The following is a 16,355-nucleotide window of genomic DNA, read 5'->3' as shown; positions in this document are numbered from 1 at the left end:
AAAAGCTGTCAGCAGAGGTCGTCTATGCAGTGTGTTGATTCGCATCACGCTTTGTACTGTTGATCCCTCTGCCCCAACCTCGAGAGGCCAAAGCCCGACGTCTGCAGATTCCAACCAAGGTTGGTCGTTGGTCTGGAGCTCTCAGGCAGGAGCTAGCTAGCCCTCTTACCCGACAGGGGTCTGACACGCTGGGGGCCTGACGTATGTGCCCACCCACAGCAGGTGTACAGTACCCTGCACCGCAGTTCGTAAAAGCGCCCCGAGAGCCCCTGCCGTTCACCCAGCGCTTCTTCTAGGGTGCGGTCAAAAAGCGGCAGCTGATGAACGCTTCGGTAGGGCTGAGGCGACAGTTTCGTTTCTGCAAATGTTTTTCTGGTTCTTGAGACTGAGGGGCACTTGAATTGGTCTGAATTTTGTCTTGTAGCGAGCATAGAACAGGATCGAAAGAGGAAATGACAAAGTCCATCACTACACTCAAAAAACTATGAAGCCTATCAATACCAACTCAGATGGCCAATGCGACCAAAGGCTCATTATCACCATTCCCGGTTTCTCCTTAACAAATCTCTCAAGCGAACAAACTTATCTTCATCAAAGGGCTTTCAACGTCCCTCCCACTTCCAATCACCCCATCTCAGACCTCCGTCTTGTTTAACGCACTTTCTGAACACCACAAAGCCTCAACTTGTACCCTGCGCAGCCAGCAGAGCCATGTCTGACGACGAAGCTGATCCCGAGCTCTTGGAGCTGCTTCGTGCCCATATCCTAGGGAAGCCCAGCGCAGACGCTGACCCTGAGACAGGCGTGCTCGAAGGCGCCGAGTATGTCTACGACAATTCCATCGACGTGGCGCTGGACATGTGGTCATGCAAGACGGCCGCCAATGCAATCTACAAGCAGATGCAGGAGAAGAGCTACTCCACGGCCACATGGTCCGAGCATGAGCTTCACCCCAAGGCCAAGGACGAGGCCACCGTTGACTTCATCTTCACAATGGACCTGCTGAACTTCTCATTCTGGTCGGAACTTTCCGATGACAAGCGGTTCGCTGTATCCTACAAGGACAGGACCTGGACCGGGTACTGGAGCTTGGTAGCGGCCCTGCAGCGGGCTCTCGACGAAGGTTGGTTTGGCGGCTTCGTGACCGCTCTTTTCTGGACCTGGCGGTTGACACTAAGATTCTTCCAGACATTCCCATAACCAGTTCCGACTTCTGGCAGAGCGAGGACGAATGCACGTTGGACCTCCTGAGACATGTCTTTCGGTCCACGACAGACGAGGAGATACCCCTGCTTGAAGAGCGCCTCGCCTGTCTGCGTGAGGCTGGGCAGGTCCTTTACGAGGTAATTCTCACCCATCTCCTATGTATGCACGGTATTCAGCCTAAAAGGATGTTGGCCTGTGGTAATTGGGCTGCATGTCTTGATCCAGTTTCTGGAAGCCTCCTTCTTGAGCCCACCAATATGGTAAAGGCCCAGGCCAGAGTGGCCACAGTGGGGGTGATATTGCTTTTTGATACCCATCAAAGCTGTACCCAAGCTGTTTCGGAAAATGCAGGCCTGACACGATACTGACGGCGGCCTACAGAAATATTCATGCAGCTTCACCAACTGCATTAAAGCCGCGAACGGCTCTGCGGCTGGCCTCGTGAACCTACTGGCCGATGACTTCGCCTGCTTCCGAGATGAGACCAAATTTGAAGGGCGGCGGAAACCCGTCCGCTTCCTCAAGCGGCCGCAGATATTGGTCGCTGACATCTGGGCTTGTTTCCAAGGGGAAGGCTACGGTGCATTCAGAGATATTGACAAGATAACAATGTTTGCGGACTACCGAGTCCCACAGATCTTGAACACCATGGGGTGTATCTTTTACAGCCCCACCCTCAATGAGGTTGTGAAGGAGAAGAAGCTCATCGAAAGCGGGAGCAGCTGGGAGGTTCAGCTGAGAGGTAAGATAGCCCTCTTCAACCTTTCACCGGGCATTCTAGGGCTGACAGACGGTGAAGCTTGCAGCATTTGGTGTGTGGAGCTCATTCGAAGGGATATTAAACGGACCCATCCAGAAGTCGAGATCAACGCCATCTTGATAGACTTCTTCTTGTACGACCTCATGAAGGACCTCGAGGCTAGGGGCCAAGAATCGATCCCGCACCACCGAACAAGGAGTATCTGGTACTAAGCGAGGGAGAAATGTCTTCGATTTAATAGCATGATGCGCTCGTATTGTGCGCATGTCGTGGTGAACTTGCTGCAGAACTTCAAGTTTTTGGGATACCCAGCCAGATTGGCTCCGTTTGTTTTTGCAAAAAAAAACCCTAGCCAGGCCATAGACTCATTACCTGACAGTAAACGCCCTTCGCTCCAACTATTTCGCCCATCTGTGATCCCTTTGGCCCAGACCCAGACCATGACTCGTCGCCGCCTAGAGCTCACATTTCCGTCGTGCCTTATAACTCCAAAACCCAAAACACAGTGGCGAACCTTCTCCCAGGGCCTCCTAGAGACTACCTATAGCCGTTGACTCCATGAGCCGGTCCATGGCGGCCCTCTCAATCTCCTTGTTCCCCCGCTCCTCCTCCCTCAACAGCACGGCCAGGACCTCTATCGGGGGGTTCAGACCCAGCTTCTCAGCGCGGTGCCACCGCTTTGCGCGGGGGATACCGATGCACGGTCCGTACTGTGAGCTGACGTCGAAGTATCGCAGCACCTTCTCCGCCTGGCTCAGATCATCCTGGTGCACTCGCTTCGCAATGCGCGTGGCCTCGACCCCCTTCCAGTAGCGCTTGATTTGTGCATCGGTGACCTTCTCTGCGCTCAGCTCCGCCTCGCTCTTCTCGAGCTCGGGCACCGGCTGTGTTGGCAGCACTTCCTCTAGCTTCTCGACCTGAAAGTCCTCCACATCCTCCTGCGTAGGGGATTGGGCTTGGGGTTGCTGCTCGACTTTTGCGGGCGTGGGAGTAGAGAGCTTATCCTTCTTGCCTGATTTGGCGGTGCCAGTCTTGGTGACTTTGTGGTTGAAGCTGAGAGTGGATTGCTGCTTGCTTGCCGCAGCTCGGGCGGCGGCGCCGCGGGTGGACGACTTGCGGGTTGCTGGCATCGTGAAATGAGCTGCGATGACGTCGACGTGGGGTTTGAAAGGTCGAAGTAAGTTCGTATCTGAGAAAGAGCGGTATGTAAAAGGTGATGGGGTTGTGTTTGGGTCAAGAGCCGTAAAGACAATTTCAGGTCTTTGTTCGATTGTATGATGGTTGGAAATGACTGGAAATTGAGAGGTTGGCGCTGATGCTGGTGTAGGGAAATCCGGGGTAAATGATGCAGGCACTTTACGCCCTCCGCCTACTGCTGGCAGGGCAACTCGAACCTGTCGCGAAAGCATCTGACCTCGAAACCTGGACCCTTGTTAGCCCGCCGGAGGGAGCCCCCCACCCCGAGCTCGCGGGGAGGAAGGGGGGGGGGGGCAGGGACCTAGTATCCATTCCATGGCATTCATAGTCTACACTATTCCGTTCTCCAGCCAATGCGTGGGATTTATTGCTGACTTCTGAATCTTGCACATCGCCGTGATTGAGAACAAGTTGGCATTTCTAATGCATCTTGCCTGACACAAGGTAGTCACGAGTTGATCAACTTGGTCAGCAGGAGAGAGGAGCAGATGCGCCCATCATATTGGTATGTGAGCTACCGTTGAATCCTGCTATCAGTGATCAAGACTCAGCAACACCAAGTAGCATATGCCATGTCTTCCGGGCTTTTGGCCCTTAATTTGTCTATGGTCCGCGTCCTGCAACATCGTCTAATCGTTGCTTCCTCCCAGACCTCAAGGTCTCAGAGTTACGGCTTTCATTCACAAGAAAGCTGCCTTCCAGATGATGGATGCGTGACCAAGTCACGGTCAGCCAGCTATACACTCAAACTTTTCCACCCTCGCGGTAGAACGTCAGGCTCCGGTTCGCACCAGCCGTGCAGAACATCTCCCCACGATGCGCCGCCGCCTTTGGCAACCATCGCACGCTCCAAAGAATCTTATCCGTCTCGCTGTGTGTCGCGACACAGGCACCCCGATCTATCGACCACACCTTGACCTTGCCATCTGTGGATCCAGAGAGCAGATACTCACCCGTATCCGACCAGTCCAGGGAGGTAATCCATGCCGAGGATGTGCCGCCGCTGTTCAAGATGCCCACATGCTCTCCGGTCGTGACATCGTAGATGGCGATAATGCCTGCGTCGCCAGCCGCCGCGAGGCGAGTATTTCCTGGTGAGAATGCGACTGCTCTCACAGGTTTTGCAAGACCTGCGTGAACGTTTAGTTTGGAACTCATTTCCTTGACACAAAGAGGGGACTTACCAGACAGCGAGTACTTGAGATGTCCTGCGTCGTTGTTGAACACGTAGACCGACCCGTTCTGGTGCCCACTCGCTGTCAAGCGCCCGTCGGAGCTCAACGCCACGGACAGGCCAAAACTACCGTTCCCACTGCCTCCCGTCTCGTAAGTCTGCACGACGCTCTTTGACTGCAGGTCCCACACGTGTATTCTTCCATCATGGGTTGTGCAGGCCAAGTAATTCTCGTCACAGCTGAGTGCCACTGCCCAGGTGTCGGCCACACCTTTGGTCTTGGCCTCGGATGGAGTAATATCATAGTCGAGCGAGAAGTCGCCGCTGTCCGGGTTCGACCGCCATACTTTTATGTCACCACCGAAGCCGACAGACGCGGCTACGGTGCCGTTTGAGCCGCGGGGAGCAGTTGCGACATGGTGGCAGCCGAGCTTGTGTGCCGATAGAGATTGGGAGATGGAGAAGGTTCCTGAGGCGTCATTGATTCGATGAACATTGATCGTAGAGGAACCGCTGGCAGAGAAGAGCACGTTTGGAGTTGCCGCTAGGGAGAAGATGTCGGTGGTGTGGGCTGCAAGGGTGGTGTCAGCATCGAAGTGCAGCTCGGAGGGGACAGTTGGTGGATTCTCAGGGCCTGGGACGCACCATTGTCCACCGTATGGGTGGTGAGGTACTGCTTCGACTGGAAACAATGTCAGTCTATATGTAGCGGTGAAGGAATTTGCTAGAGATCGAGAGCCTCACCATCGCTACCGTTCCATGTGCGCGTCGTTGTCGCGAAGTGTGAAGCTTGGAGAAGCGGGAAGTTTTGGTAGGGTCCAGGTGATGTCACCAAGGAAGCTCCCAAGCGAATGCACAACAGTGGGCGGTACAAAGCGATCGAATTAATTATTGCCGAAAGACCTGATTTTGAAGTTTTGCATGGTAATATCTTTCAAATTTTGATTTTTCATTTTTCATTTTACATCGAGGTTTGTCTTCGACATAACCTTCGAAAGCAGTCCTATGCCTCAGCAGGACTGCCCCGCGGCCTTCCCAACGTCCGATGATGGGCGAGCCGACTATCCACTGCGGCCTGCCAGCCACAAGCACAATGCTTAGACCTCGAGGTCATGTTCTATATCGCGCTGGACGTGATTACGCTGCTGGTATCAGAACACCATCATCTCCTCCTAGCCCGGGCCGAGACTCATATACGACATAGCCTCCTATGGTCCACTTCAGGCCGGACTCAGCTTCAGCCTTCGCGACAGCCGGTATTGACCCCTCAAAATCTGGCTAAGCATGATCCATTTATACACATGGGCTTCAATCAAATACCCGTGACTCCAATACCATATTGAGTGCTTTGTTGTTCATTCCACATCGATCGTCTTTTCTATAGTCGTCTCTGCTTTCTTCTCCTGGCTTTTCTTGTCCATCATGTTCTTCATTTCTACACATGTCCGTTAGTTGTGACTCTGTGCTCTGATCCACGAAGTAGGTTGATCTTACTGTTCATACACGTCTCGCACAGATGGTGCATTCTCTTCGTTCCTCCGCAGACGGGGCATTTGCACAAGTTGTTGACGTCCTTGAGCGCTTTCCCTGCCATTTGCCTATGCCTCTTTTTGGAATGTGATGTCTTCTTCTTGGGCACAGCCTTCAAGATGCCTTCCCAAATTCCTTCCAGTATGTCTGGGATGGATGGGAGATTCAGAGAGATGGCAGGTATGGCGAGCGAGTATCTCGGCAGAAAAGGCAGCGATATTTGTCTCATGTAAAGCGATGTGAATCTGTATGGCGAAAATAATGTTGGAGATGACAGTCGAGGGAGGAAGGAGGAAGCCGCCCTCGTGGGCAACATTGCGCCAGCCATGCTGCCAGTTCGAGATCGAGACGCTCGGTGTCTGCAGGAAGGGAAGTCTTCGACGCCACGTCTGAGGATTTGTGGATTTGATATGCCCCCCAGGCAATACTGGGTAGATCGACTTCAATGCGTCTGGCGCAAGGTAGAAAAGAGTCGTCACTGGGCCGCGAGATGGAGCGCAAGATGTGGTACTGTCGCGATGTCTCGTTAGGCCATCGTCCAGAAAAATTGCTAGCGCGACAGTCAGTCAGAGAGCTGCTTCCCCAGCCGAAAACTGACAGGGGGTGAGGTGCTGTGGAAGCTCAGGTCACCCGCAAAGCTCCAGTTATGGCGCTTGGACGTTTTCGAGCCAATTGAAGGCAGGGTCGGTTCTTAGCCCCTTTCCTGTGAGATGCGACCCCTTTCTGGCTCGACTGGGCAGAGGCGGAAATTATTGTTTGGCAGCAATTCCTCCCAACCCGACTTGACTGGCTGAATCTCATCTCCACGGATTGCACACAGTCGGGAGGGATCACCATCACCATCAACCATCATCAATCGACCAATCCACCTTCACTCGTTCCTTAACTTTTTCTTACCTTTCTCTTGTGGCTTGACGAACCATCCCACGATACCCTCTACATTCGGTTACACCGTCTCAATTCTTCTTCTTACCCGACTTAACTACAACGTCTCCCTTTGACTCGGCCTCGTCCATCTAATCTAAACCCCATCCCTTTTGCGAAAATGGCGTCCATGCCTGCGGCTTCCATCTTCCCCCAGAGCCACGTCGGTTTCGACAGCATCACCAGCCAGATTGAGCGCAAGCTCTTGAAGCGTGGTTTCCAGTTCAACGTCATCTGCGTCGGTAAGCTCGCGCTATTTCCATCAATTGACGCCCTCGATAATGAGCAAACAGTGTGGCTAACGTGTCTCGTGTTCCTTGGTCGCAGGCCAAACTGGTCTCGGAAAGTCCACCCTCATCAACACCATCTTCGCTTCCCATCTTATCGAGTCTAAGGGTCGTCTTGTCCCCGACGAAGTCATTCGATCCACCACCGAGATTCACCCTGTGTCACACATCATCGAGGAGAATGGCGTCCGTCTTAGGCTCAACATTGTCGACACCCCTGGCTACGGTGATTTGATCAACAACGACCGCTGCTGGGACCCCATCGTCAAGTACATCAAGGACCAGCACTCTGCCTACCTGCGAAAGGAGCTTACCGCCCAGCGTGAGCGCTACATCCAGGACACCCGCATTCACTGCTGCCTGTTCTTCATCCAGCCAACTGGCCACTCCCTCAAGCCTATCGATATCGTCGTGCTGAAGAAGCTGTCCGATGTTGTCAACGTCGTTCCCGTCATTGCCAAGGCCGACACCATGACTTTGGAGGAGCGCCAGGCGTTCAAGGAGCGCATCAAGGAGGAATTTGCTTTCCACAACCTGAAGATGTACCCCTACGACAACGACGAGTTTGACGACGAGGAGCGTGCTGTCAACACTCAGATCAAGGTACGAAGCTGCGTGGCAACGGAACAGATAATTTGCAGGTGCTAACATCCAGTTACAGAATTTGATCCCCTTCGCCGTCGTTGGTTCCGAGAAGTCCATTATTGTCAACGGTAACCAGGTTCGAGGTCGTCAGAACCGTTGGGGTGTCATCAACGTTGAGGATGAGAACCACTGCGAATTCATCTACCTGCGAAACTTCCTCCTGCGAACACACCTCCAGGACCTTATCGAAACGACGTCCCAGATCCACTACGAGACTTTCCGTGCTAAGCAGCTGCTGGCACTGAAGGAGGGAAGCGCACAAGGTCACAGCAGCAGCAGACCAATCAGCCCGGCCGCGGACCGGGAGCTTAGCCGCAGCTCTCAACGCATGACCATGAACGGCTACTAGGAGGAGCCGCTCCGGAAGCGAACGATCGATGAGAGCGTCAAGTCCGGCTATGTCGGCGTATGAAGGAGCAAGCGGCGCGTTTGGCTGCCAGGATCACGGCTGTTGATGGCGCAACCGCAATATTGCTGGTCATCTGCCCCTCGACCCGATGCTTTTGTGTTTGCTGCGAGCGGTTGTTGGGCGCATGAGGGACGAACCTATTTCCCACCGGACTGGACTATTACGCTTTATTTCCTTTTAGTACTCCAGAACTTCCATCCAGAACTTTTTTTCTCTCTTTTTTTCTATTTCTTAATCCAGCCCCCATTTTGTACTCTAATTAGAGTCTAGTCTTGATACCTGATGGAAATACATATTGAGATGTTGAACAGACACTGCTATTTTTTTATTGGTGACTGTTCTTTGCAAGATTCTATGTGAGGTATCATCGAGTGACTGCGATGCTGTAGGGTATCTTTGTGGTTCAGAAGTCCCGGGCAGGCCCATTTACGCGTCTAGAGGCTTGTAGACAAAGTCTTCCAGCTCTTTGTATGCTTTGTCGAGGTCATCATTGACAATCTATGAGGCCCAGGCATAAGTATTTAGATCTTCTACATTGATAGACGGAGCATTGAACTGAGGCGGCGCAGGTCGGCCCGCTACACCACGGGTTTCTTTGGCAGCACCAGGAAATATTGGACGCGAAGGACTTACAATTATGTCGTGGACTCCGGGAGTCTTGGAGTACTCGAGCTCCAGCCTGTGTGCCAGTGTCAGTACAGTTACCTAGCGAGCGAGAAAGCAGGCACGAAAGGGCTCCTGGCCCTAAGGATGACGTACTTGGCCTGTGTAAGCCTCTTCTGTATGCTCTCCTCCTTCTCGGTGCCCCTGCCCCTGAGGCGCTTCTCCAGCTCCTCCTCGCTGGGCGGGGCGACGAAGACGAACCGCGCGGGGATGTCGCTCTTCTTGATCTGCTTGACGCCCTCCATCTCGATGTCCAGCACCACGACCTTGCCCTTCTCGCCCTGCTCGCGGATGGTCGACTTGGAGGTGCCGTAGCGGTTGCCGCCGAACTTGGCGTGCTCGACGAAGCCGTCCGCGGCGATCAGCTCCTCGAACTCCGGGTGGCTGACGAAGTGGTAGTCGACGGCGTGCTGCTCCCCCTCGCGCGGGGACCGCGTCGTGTGGCTGACGGAGAGCGTGAAGGTGTCCGGGTGCTGCGCGAAGAGCATCTTGAACAGCGTGCCCTTGCCGACGCCTGAGGGGCCGGAGATGACGATCGGGCGGCGGTCGGGTGGGAGGTCGGGGGCCATGGTGTGAGCTTTTGTGTTGTGGGGGCAGATGAGAGATGGGAAGAATGTTTTGGTTGCGCTCAGGCAGCTTCGAGGAAACAAAGGATGTTGAGTTGAGCTGGCAATTGTACGCACAACACGGGGAAACATGAACAGAGCTGGGTCAGGGTGTTAGCTGGCTGACTTATGCAGTACTCGCCTCTCAATGCACGCATGAGGCCCAGGAGACTGTGACTGTTTCGGGGGGACCCTGATGGAGTGGGACACTGGGCAGTACTGCGAAATTCTGAACATGGTAGGCGGTCAAGACAGGTGTGCACTTCGCTCTCAGGGTCCGGGTCAGAGGCACGACGCGTCTTCTGCCTCCCAAAGCTAAGAGAGACGCGCTCGGCTCCGAGTGAACGGTTCCTGGAAGCTGTCGTGGCGGCTATATAGCTTTGCTACGTCTCCTCTCAACTTAAATAGTTGTTTTATTTCTCCTCAAGTTTGACCGACCTCAGTAAAGCCTGAGTTTGCAGTCATGTTTCCTCGATCAATGGGCCGTCTTGACTATGTCAGTCTCCAACCCGCCTCCTGAGACCGCGGTGGTGGCGGCCGATCCCACGAAGCCATTCGAACCTCGTTCCTTGATATCTGAGATTCTCCGCACTCGCCACTGCATCCCAGGCTCCATATTGCTCGTGGAGGGCATTGAAGCGCATGTTCCTGTTTCAAAGCGCTATCGCACAGTCCGCCTGCTTCTAGGCGACGGGGACCTATGTATCCAGACACTGCTCCGGACAGAAATGCACCGATTTGTAGACACTGGTCGGATATTTGTGGGATGCTACGTACGACTGAGCAGATTTGATGTACAGTCCGTCGAGTTGAAACCAGATGATGGTGATGGCACGAATGGCCCGGGGGAAATGGTTTATCTAGTCGTGAAGGACATGGTTACTGTAGGATGGAACACAGCATATATGCAGATGGCTGGTACGACAGGACAAGAGCGATCGCATGCCTCTGAAGCCGCATCGACAGGCGACAAAACCAGCTTGGGAATTGGTCGACCAAATCACGGTGTGCCAGCCACTTATCCACGCGTCGATGCACCGAAGCCATCAATTGCAAAGCAGACCGAGGACCCCGGCTCCGACGAGGAAGACGCCTTTGAGAGCCGTCAGGTATCTGAGCAAACAGTCAAAGAGCGCCGCCAGGAAGCAGAGCTCCTCCGCCAGCAGCCCAGCTATAGCAGCGCGCTCCCCTGGGCTTCTGGCAACCTCAGCAAGCCCTTGAAACTCACACCACTAAAGTCCATCCCTCATCTGCCCTACAAGCAGAACTGGGCCGTCAACATTCTGGCCGTGGTCACGTGGCTGTCGGACGTGGAACCGGCACTCCTGCCGGGCTACGTGGGTAAACAGCGGACGGCGAGGCTAGCCGATCCGTCGACAGACAAGCAGGTACTGCTAACCGTGTTCCTGGACCCGGACGAGTTCGCTCCAGCCGTCGGCGGTGTGGTGCTGCTGCTCGGTGTCAAGAACCATAGATTTGATGGCGGCAGCCTAAAGAAGTACGGAAACGAGAGGCTGAGGGCGGGGATGAGCTGGTGGTTTGAGGACCCGGCCGATATCGATTGGTGTGATGTGGAGGGCTTGAAGAATTGGTGGAGTGGGAAACAGGTAAATGCCTCCTGACAGATATATGACAACGCTTCTGCATCTTTTGTTCACCGCGCCATCTCTGTGGCAGACGGCTGTTGGCGATGTTTCTGGCATTGTCCGCGTATATTCTGTGGGTTCATTGAGCTCCAGTACTTTTCCTCCAAAGCTGGGCCCCTATTCACATCCAAGGCAAAGCCCCGCGAGACCCCGTTCGTTATGTGACTTTTGTACATTAGACAGCATGTCTTGTCGCCCGCAACGCCTGTAACACGCTCCAACACCTGTAATACCGGTTCAGATACAATCATCTGTACAAATATCCTACAGCCAGCACCGGCCCCCAGACATCTCTCTTCTCTAGGTTTTCCAGCACGCGAGACCCTCTTCGACCCAGTATTGGCATCACTCATGTAGAGTCCGTGCAATGGACATATATTCGTATAGTCTACGCACCATCGTCGACCGAAATTACGTGCAGAACGGAATCGATGTAGAGCCGATTTTGCGCCCACGCCTTCACGCCAGGCTTGATCTTGAAGACTCCATGAGGCCCAATGACGAATTTTGGCTGGCCTGCGATCGAGACATGTAGCTTGCCACTGGCGACAGAGCAGTAGCGGGCTTTGGATGACGTAGCCTCAAATTCGAGTTTGTGGCCCGACTTGATGGTGTCTACACGAAATGAGACGTCGGCAGACACCGGGACCATCTGATTGTTTTCCAGGTATGACTTCGAAAATGCGATATCTAACCCCACATGGTCAGTGAATTTGTGATGGCTAGAAAGGCTGGGAAGAAACAGCAGTCAAACGAGACAGGCTCATGCACGGTGCGAGTTGAGTGCATTTGGTCGAGTGGTGTTTGCAGGGTCGAACGAGACATATCGATGAGAGTTTTGACTTACTATTGAGCTGGTCCATGCCATCTTCGCGAATGCGACCGGGTGCAATCTCCCAATCCTCCATCTCAAGCAGCTCATCTGAAGTTGGCTGGCCAGCCATGACTACCGCCGATGAAGGCATCGAGGAAAACGACGTACTGTGCTGAATTAGCTGTGCAGGCGACGGATTTCTTCTTGTTGAGCGGTCGGTGGCAGGAGGGGGTTTCTTCGATAAGAGCGGAGGCAAATCGACCTCGTCTTCCACGCCTTGATTTCGCCCAGTTCGTTGACGATGCGCCAGAGATTCTTCTTGATCATCGGATGAAGACAATCGGCGTTTCTTGTTTTGAGAACCAGCGCCGGCTTTCGCTGCAGATACAGCCCATTCAAACACAGGTGGAGGGGCCCCAAGGAATACTTTTTCGCCGGGTTTGGAATCACACCTTCCTTCCCAAGCAGATTTCACACTGCACTCGTGCCTCTTGTGGTTGAATAGGCAATTAGCACAGCACATCGCATACTTGTGAGATTCCCATGCAGCATTTCTCGGCAGGATCCAACAGCCTTCGAAGGGGCCCTCGCCTCTTGCGCAGAGAGAGCATGGCTTTTTGCCGCTCCCACCATTTCGACCAACACCGAGAACATGCACAAGCATTCCGAATACCTGGGAATAGTCATTGTCCAGCCTGCGCCTCATCCATGTCCTCCTCCACTGAACACTTTGAAGCAGTGGTAGAGCGAAAAGCCTGACAAGCTCTGCATCAAAAATATTGGGATCCATAGACGGAGGCAGGAAGGGCAGTATGTAATTCCAAATTCGTTTTGCCTGGCTGTGAGTGCCGACATCTGGAGTCTTCACTGCAGCAAGCTGTCGGACTTTTGCTGGTTCTGGATGATCCAGAGCCGTGTGCTTCAGCGATTGAGACTGGGGCTTCACACTCGTGTTGTCTACTCGTACATAGCCGGGAACTCTTGCTGCTGGCATGGGAGGTTCGTTTTGGTCCAGAGGGTTTTTCGATATGATCAGAGGCGCAAAGTAGTTATACCCCGGCGGTAGCTGGTTGTAAATTCCAACGATTGACAGCGTACCATTCTGGTTGTCATTCAACAAGGCTCCCCGATGCTTAGTCTGTGAGATGGGCTGTGAGCGAAGTGGCGTAGCGCATGCTTCATTGGGAAAGACTTACACAGAAATGAGATCCCAAGCCCGCAATCTTCTTAAATACGTTTCGGCAGGAACGGATGGGACATACCCAAGGACGGCCGGCAACGGATCGATCCAGATCATAGCCCTCTGGAATCAGGGCTCCACACATAGATATAAGCTCACGGTCCTTACCCTTGATCACCTTGTATGCGCGATCCTTACTCGCCATCTCAAGAGGGTGGATTTCAGACGCCTGAAAGATCCTCATGTTTAGTTGAAGAGCTTCTTCCCACTGATTTGCCGCCGTCATCCGAGAGGCCTGTTGCTGCTCAAGTGTCTTAGGCGCTTTACCACGCGCCCTGTCTGACAGGGCTTTGACATTGTAAGTCTTGCGCTTTGTAAGCCGATCTCGTTTGTCTCTGCGAGACACAACATCAGTGCAGTGACTACAGAAAGATTGCCCAGAGTGATAGTAGCAATTCGCACAAGCCAAAACGTGGTCTCGTGATTCTTGGCTTGCCTGCGCCGAGATCATCACGCATCCGTCGAACGGCCCCTTGCCTTACGCACAAGATGTACATGGCATGGAGGCCTCCACGCCCGTGAGCTGAACGATGAGTGCCGTTACATCTCGTGGGTGAGAATCCCGGTAGGGTCGGTCCCTCGTCCTGGGTTCATTCCATTTGATATCACGTACACGTGGGAGATGGATGACATGTCCGACCCAATTCGTGACCGGAATCGACTCATGCTTTCTGAGGAAGGGGCGGATGTATTGCCACATTTCATCAGCATTACCTGCTTGTGTGACTTCTGAGGGCACTGAAGGTAAAATTGGAGCGTTGACATCCCCCTTCACAAGGTCGTAACTTTCGGAATCCTTAGTCTCAGATTCTGCCTTGGTCTGTGATATTCTTGGGATGAATTTCCCTTTCCGTGTCGGCTCGGTAGGCTCCACCATCGGCGGCTCGTTCGGGTCCAGAGGTCGTCGACTGACGACGATAGGGGTGCAATTTCCAGGTTGGCTCCTCTTGCTGTACGAGCCAACTACTGACAGAGTGCCGTCCATATTGTCGTTGAACATAGATCTCTTGTGTGTGAACTTGAAATGGTTACCAAGACCGAAATGGGTTTTGTATACTTGTCTACAGGAGCGCACTGCACAGATCCAAGGGTAGCCCTCGATCTCGGTGCATCTCGTGTACCCATCCGGAAAGAGTGCGCCACCGCATTTTTCGAACGAAATACTCTCATCTGTGCAAGCAAATCAGTCAGAACTGTTGCAATGTAGAACATTTCAATCATAGCGGCCGGATGATGCGTACCAAACCAAGCGAGGTAGGGACGGCCAGAGTTGGCCATCTCCAAGATTTGCTTAGGGTAATCTTGTTCGTGTTGAATGTTGGCAGATGGCAGCGCGACCATCGGCTCTGCATCTGCAGCCGGTGAGGACTCTGATGACGATGACGAAGATACCGTACCGTCGTCATCGGTCTCATCCCCATAGTCGGACTCTTCGGGTGGGTGGAATAGTTGCCGAGCCGATTCATCTGCACCACGAGAAGAAGTTGACCCCATTGCCTCGTCGTCGTCAACGCCAGACCCAGTGTCATCGTCAGAAGAGTCGTCCTCCACGTCACCCTCGAGTACATCGTCTGGAATTGCTGACTTGGTAGCGGTCTCGTATTTGATCTCATCGTCCGAGGCTACTTCGGCATCATGAGTTGAATGAGCCACAACTTCAACAGGCTGCCCGTTGGGCAGACTTTCCACGTGCATGACCCCAGTTTTGCCATGGATCGGGGTTGGTGCTGGTTTGGGCGGTCCACCGATAGGACTATGAGATTTTGCAATGTTACCATTCGTGGAGCTCCCATACATCGAATCTCTACTTGCTACATCGCGTGTCAGCATTTTTGTACAGGCGATGCAAGGAGTATGCCATACAATCGGTCGAAAATTGGACGGAGGGGTTTGACCCTATTTTCTGCCCAGTGGTCGGCCCGTTTGATGTCGCCGGAAAGACAGGCCCACGGCTCTTAGGAGGACTTTCAGGTGCCTTCCACGAGCTGCTGCTGCTCTGGGGTATAGAACCCGTCTTCCTATTTGGTGAGGAGGCATTCTTCTGATGCAACGATGTAGGCGTTCGTAAAGGAGAAGCGGATCTGGTGGACGATATTGGAAAGTTCTGGCCGGTCCTCTTCATCTTCAAGATGGGCTTGATGACGGGAGGATGTCCATTATCCGCGGGTGACTGGCCGGGTGTTGAGCCACGATCATCGCCTGATGAGCCGTGCTGGCGGCTAGTGTCGCTGCTCACCCTGCCATTGAGAGCTGAAACAGACGTTGTGAGACTAGGCAGAGATTTAAAAGCCTCCGCAGATGAAGCATTTTGTGACAAGGCTTTTGCAACATGCTGCAAAGCCTGGGGTGCAGATGTGCTATTATGCGTGTTCGCGGCGGGAATCTGAGGCTCAGAAGCCTCATATGAAATGACGGACTGTGGCTGGGCAGCGCTTACAGGCGCCACGCCCGTCTGGGTATGAGAAAGACCGGCAATAGAGGGCTTCTGCTGCTTTGGCGGCGCGGGAGCAAGCTGCTTTCCATGATTGGGAGTGGTCGGAACGCCTTTGAGTGGCTGGGCACTCTTTATCACCTGTGGAACGAATTTGAAGGGGTGGGGTTGAGCGCCATAGGTGTCGCCAGACGCGTGCAACGCGTGCGACGCGGCCGAAACGGGAATCGCGCCGCCAGCCGAATCGAAGCTCGAGGGAGTCTGCCATGTCGATTGCGCACCGAGGGATGCAGCATTAAGGCGACTGGAATCGTCGTGGCCCGGCTTTCGAAGCTCTTGAAGGTCTGATTGATGTCTGTCCTCCTCACGCCTCGCGGTCGAGTGCGGTTTCGAGACAAATAACGGCCCTTGAGGGCCCCGAGGCCATTGAGGAGCTCCAGGCGCTCCTTCTCGTGGTTGCTCCATCTGCTGCCGCCTCCGGAGCACCTCAAACAGCGACGAAAATGTTAAATGCTCTGGATTTCCTCATAATAGTTTGTTGCTCTGGGATGTATCAAGTTTCATAGGAGTGGTTTTGTCGCCTAAGAATGCTATCGAAAGGGGTTAATACAGAAGAAAACTGTCTTTAGCGCTTCTTAAAGATGGATCCATGCTAGTGGGACTTTAAAAACGCTAAAACCGTTATAACTAATACATTTTAAATTTAAAAAAAATATAAAAATTAGAAAATAATACTTAATTAAAAAGCTTATAGTTATTTTTAAAATATAATTAAAGTAATAAATATCTTAAAGAATAAGTAAATATAGTATTTTTTTAAGGGG

General features: G+C 53.2%; 7 protein-coding genes across 7 annotated transcripts; 3 read left to right on the top strand and 4 right to left on the bottom strand.

Annotated features, from left to right (window-relative positions):
- Window positions 1–711: 711 nt before the first annotated feature.
- Window positions 712–2,178, top strand: J7T55_006571 (uncharacterized protein; the record flags this gene model as incomplete). The annotated part of the gene is made up of 4 exons (XM_053130135.1): window positions 712–1,123; window positions 1,189–1,343; window positions 1,588–1,948; window positions 2,063–2,178. 4 exons carry the CDS (start codon window positions 712–714, stop codon window positions 2,176–2,178), a joined length of 1,044 nt encoding a protein of 347 aa, XP_053001335.1.
- A 318-nt stretch (window positions 2,179–2,496) lies between these two features.
- J7T55_006570 (dna polymerase delta) lies at window positions 2,497–3,096 on the bottom strand (the record flags this gene model as incomplete). Its single annotated transcript, XM_053130124.1, has 1 exon — window positions 2,497–3,096. One exon carries the CDS (start codon window positions 3,094–3,096, stop codon window positions 2,497–2,499), a length of 600 nt encoding a protein of 199 aa, XP_053001334.1.
- Window positions 3,097–3,907: 811 nt separating this feature from the next.
- J7T55_006569 (uncharacterized protein) lies at window positions 3,908–5,084 on the bottom strand (the record flags this gene model as incomplete). The annotated part of the gene is made up of 4 exons (XM_053130113.1): window positions 3,908–4,293; window positions 4,348–4,908; window positions 4,983–5,019; window positions 5,082–5,084. The coding sequence occupies 4 exons, from the start codon at window positions 5,082–5,084 to the stop codon at window positions 3,908–3,910; spliced, it is 987 nt and encodes a 328-aa protein (XP_053001333.1).
- A 1,828-nt stretch (window positions 5,085–6,912) lies between these two features.
- Window positions 6,913–8,072, top strand: J7T55_006568 (cell division control protein 10; the record flags this gene model as incomplete). The annotated part of the gene is made up of 3 exons (XM_053130102.1): window positions 6,913–7,033; window positions 7,119–7,681; window positions 7,740–8,072. The coding sequence occupies 3 exons, from the start codon at window positions 6,913–6,915 to the stop codon at window positions 8,070–8,072; spliced, it is 1,017 nt and encodes a 338-aa protein (XP_053001332.1).
- A 486-nt stretch (window positions 8,073–8,558) lies between these two features.
- Window positions 8,559–9,364, bottom strand: J7T55_006567 (guanylate kinase; the record flags this gene model as incomplete). Its single annotated transcript, XM_053130091.1, has 3 exons — window positions 8,559–8,630; window positions 8,766–8,811; window positions 8,892–9,364. 3 exons carry the CDS (start codon window positions 9,362–9,364, stop codon window positions 8,559–8,561), a joined length of 591 nt encoding a protein of 196 aa, XP_053001331.1.
- A 530-nt stretch (window positions 9,365–9,894) lies between these two features.
- Window positions 9,895–11,022, top strand: J7T55_006566 (uncharacterized protein; the record flags this gene model as incomplete). The annotated part of the gene is made up of 1 exon (XM_053130080.1): window positions 9,895–11,022. The coding sequence occupies one exon, from the start codon at window positions 9,895–9,897 to the stop codon at window positions 11,020–11,022; it is 1,128 nt and encodes a 375-aa protein (XP_053001330.1).
- A 412-nt stretch (window positions 11,023–11,434) lies between these two features.
- J7T55_006565 (uncharacterized protein) lies at window positions 11,435–15,996 on the bottom strand (the record flags this gene model as incomplete). The annotated part of the gene is made up of 8 exons (XM_053130069.1): window positions 11,435–11,736; window positions 11,894–12,027; window positions 12,123–12,238; window positions 12,534–13,010; window positions 13,123–13,435; window positions 13,583–14,270; window positions 14,342–14,911; window positions 14,964–15,996. The coding sequence occupies 8 exons, from the start codon at window positions 15,994–15,996 to the stop codon at window positions 11,435–11,437; spliced, it is 3,633 nt and encodes a 1,210-aa protein (XP_053001329.1).
- Between the last annotated feature and the right edge of the window lie 359 nt (window positions 15,997–16,355).

The sequence above is a fragment of the Diaporthe amygdali genome (assembly GCF_026229845.1).
Source record: "Diaporthe amygdali strain CAA958 chromosome Unknown NODE_1_length_4327563_cov_65_473760, whole genome shotgun sequence".
In the NCBI taxonomy this organism is placed as follows: Eukaryota; Fungi; Ascomycota; class Sordariomycetes; order Diaporthales; family Diaporthaceae; genus Diaporthe; species Diaporthe amygdali.
This window is presented reverse-complemented; position numbering and strand designations above follow the sequence as displayed.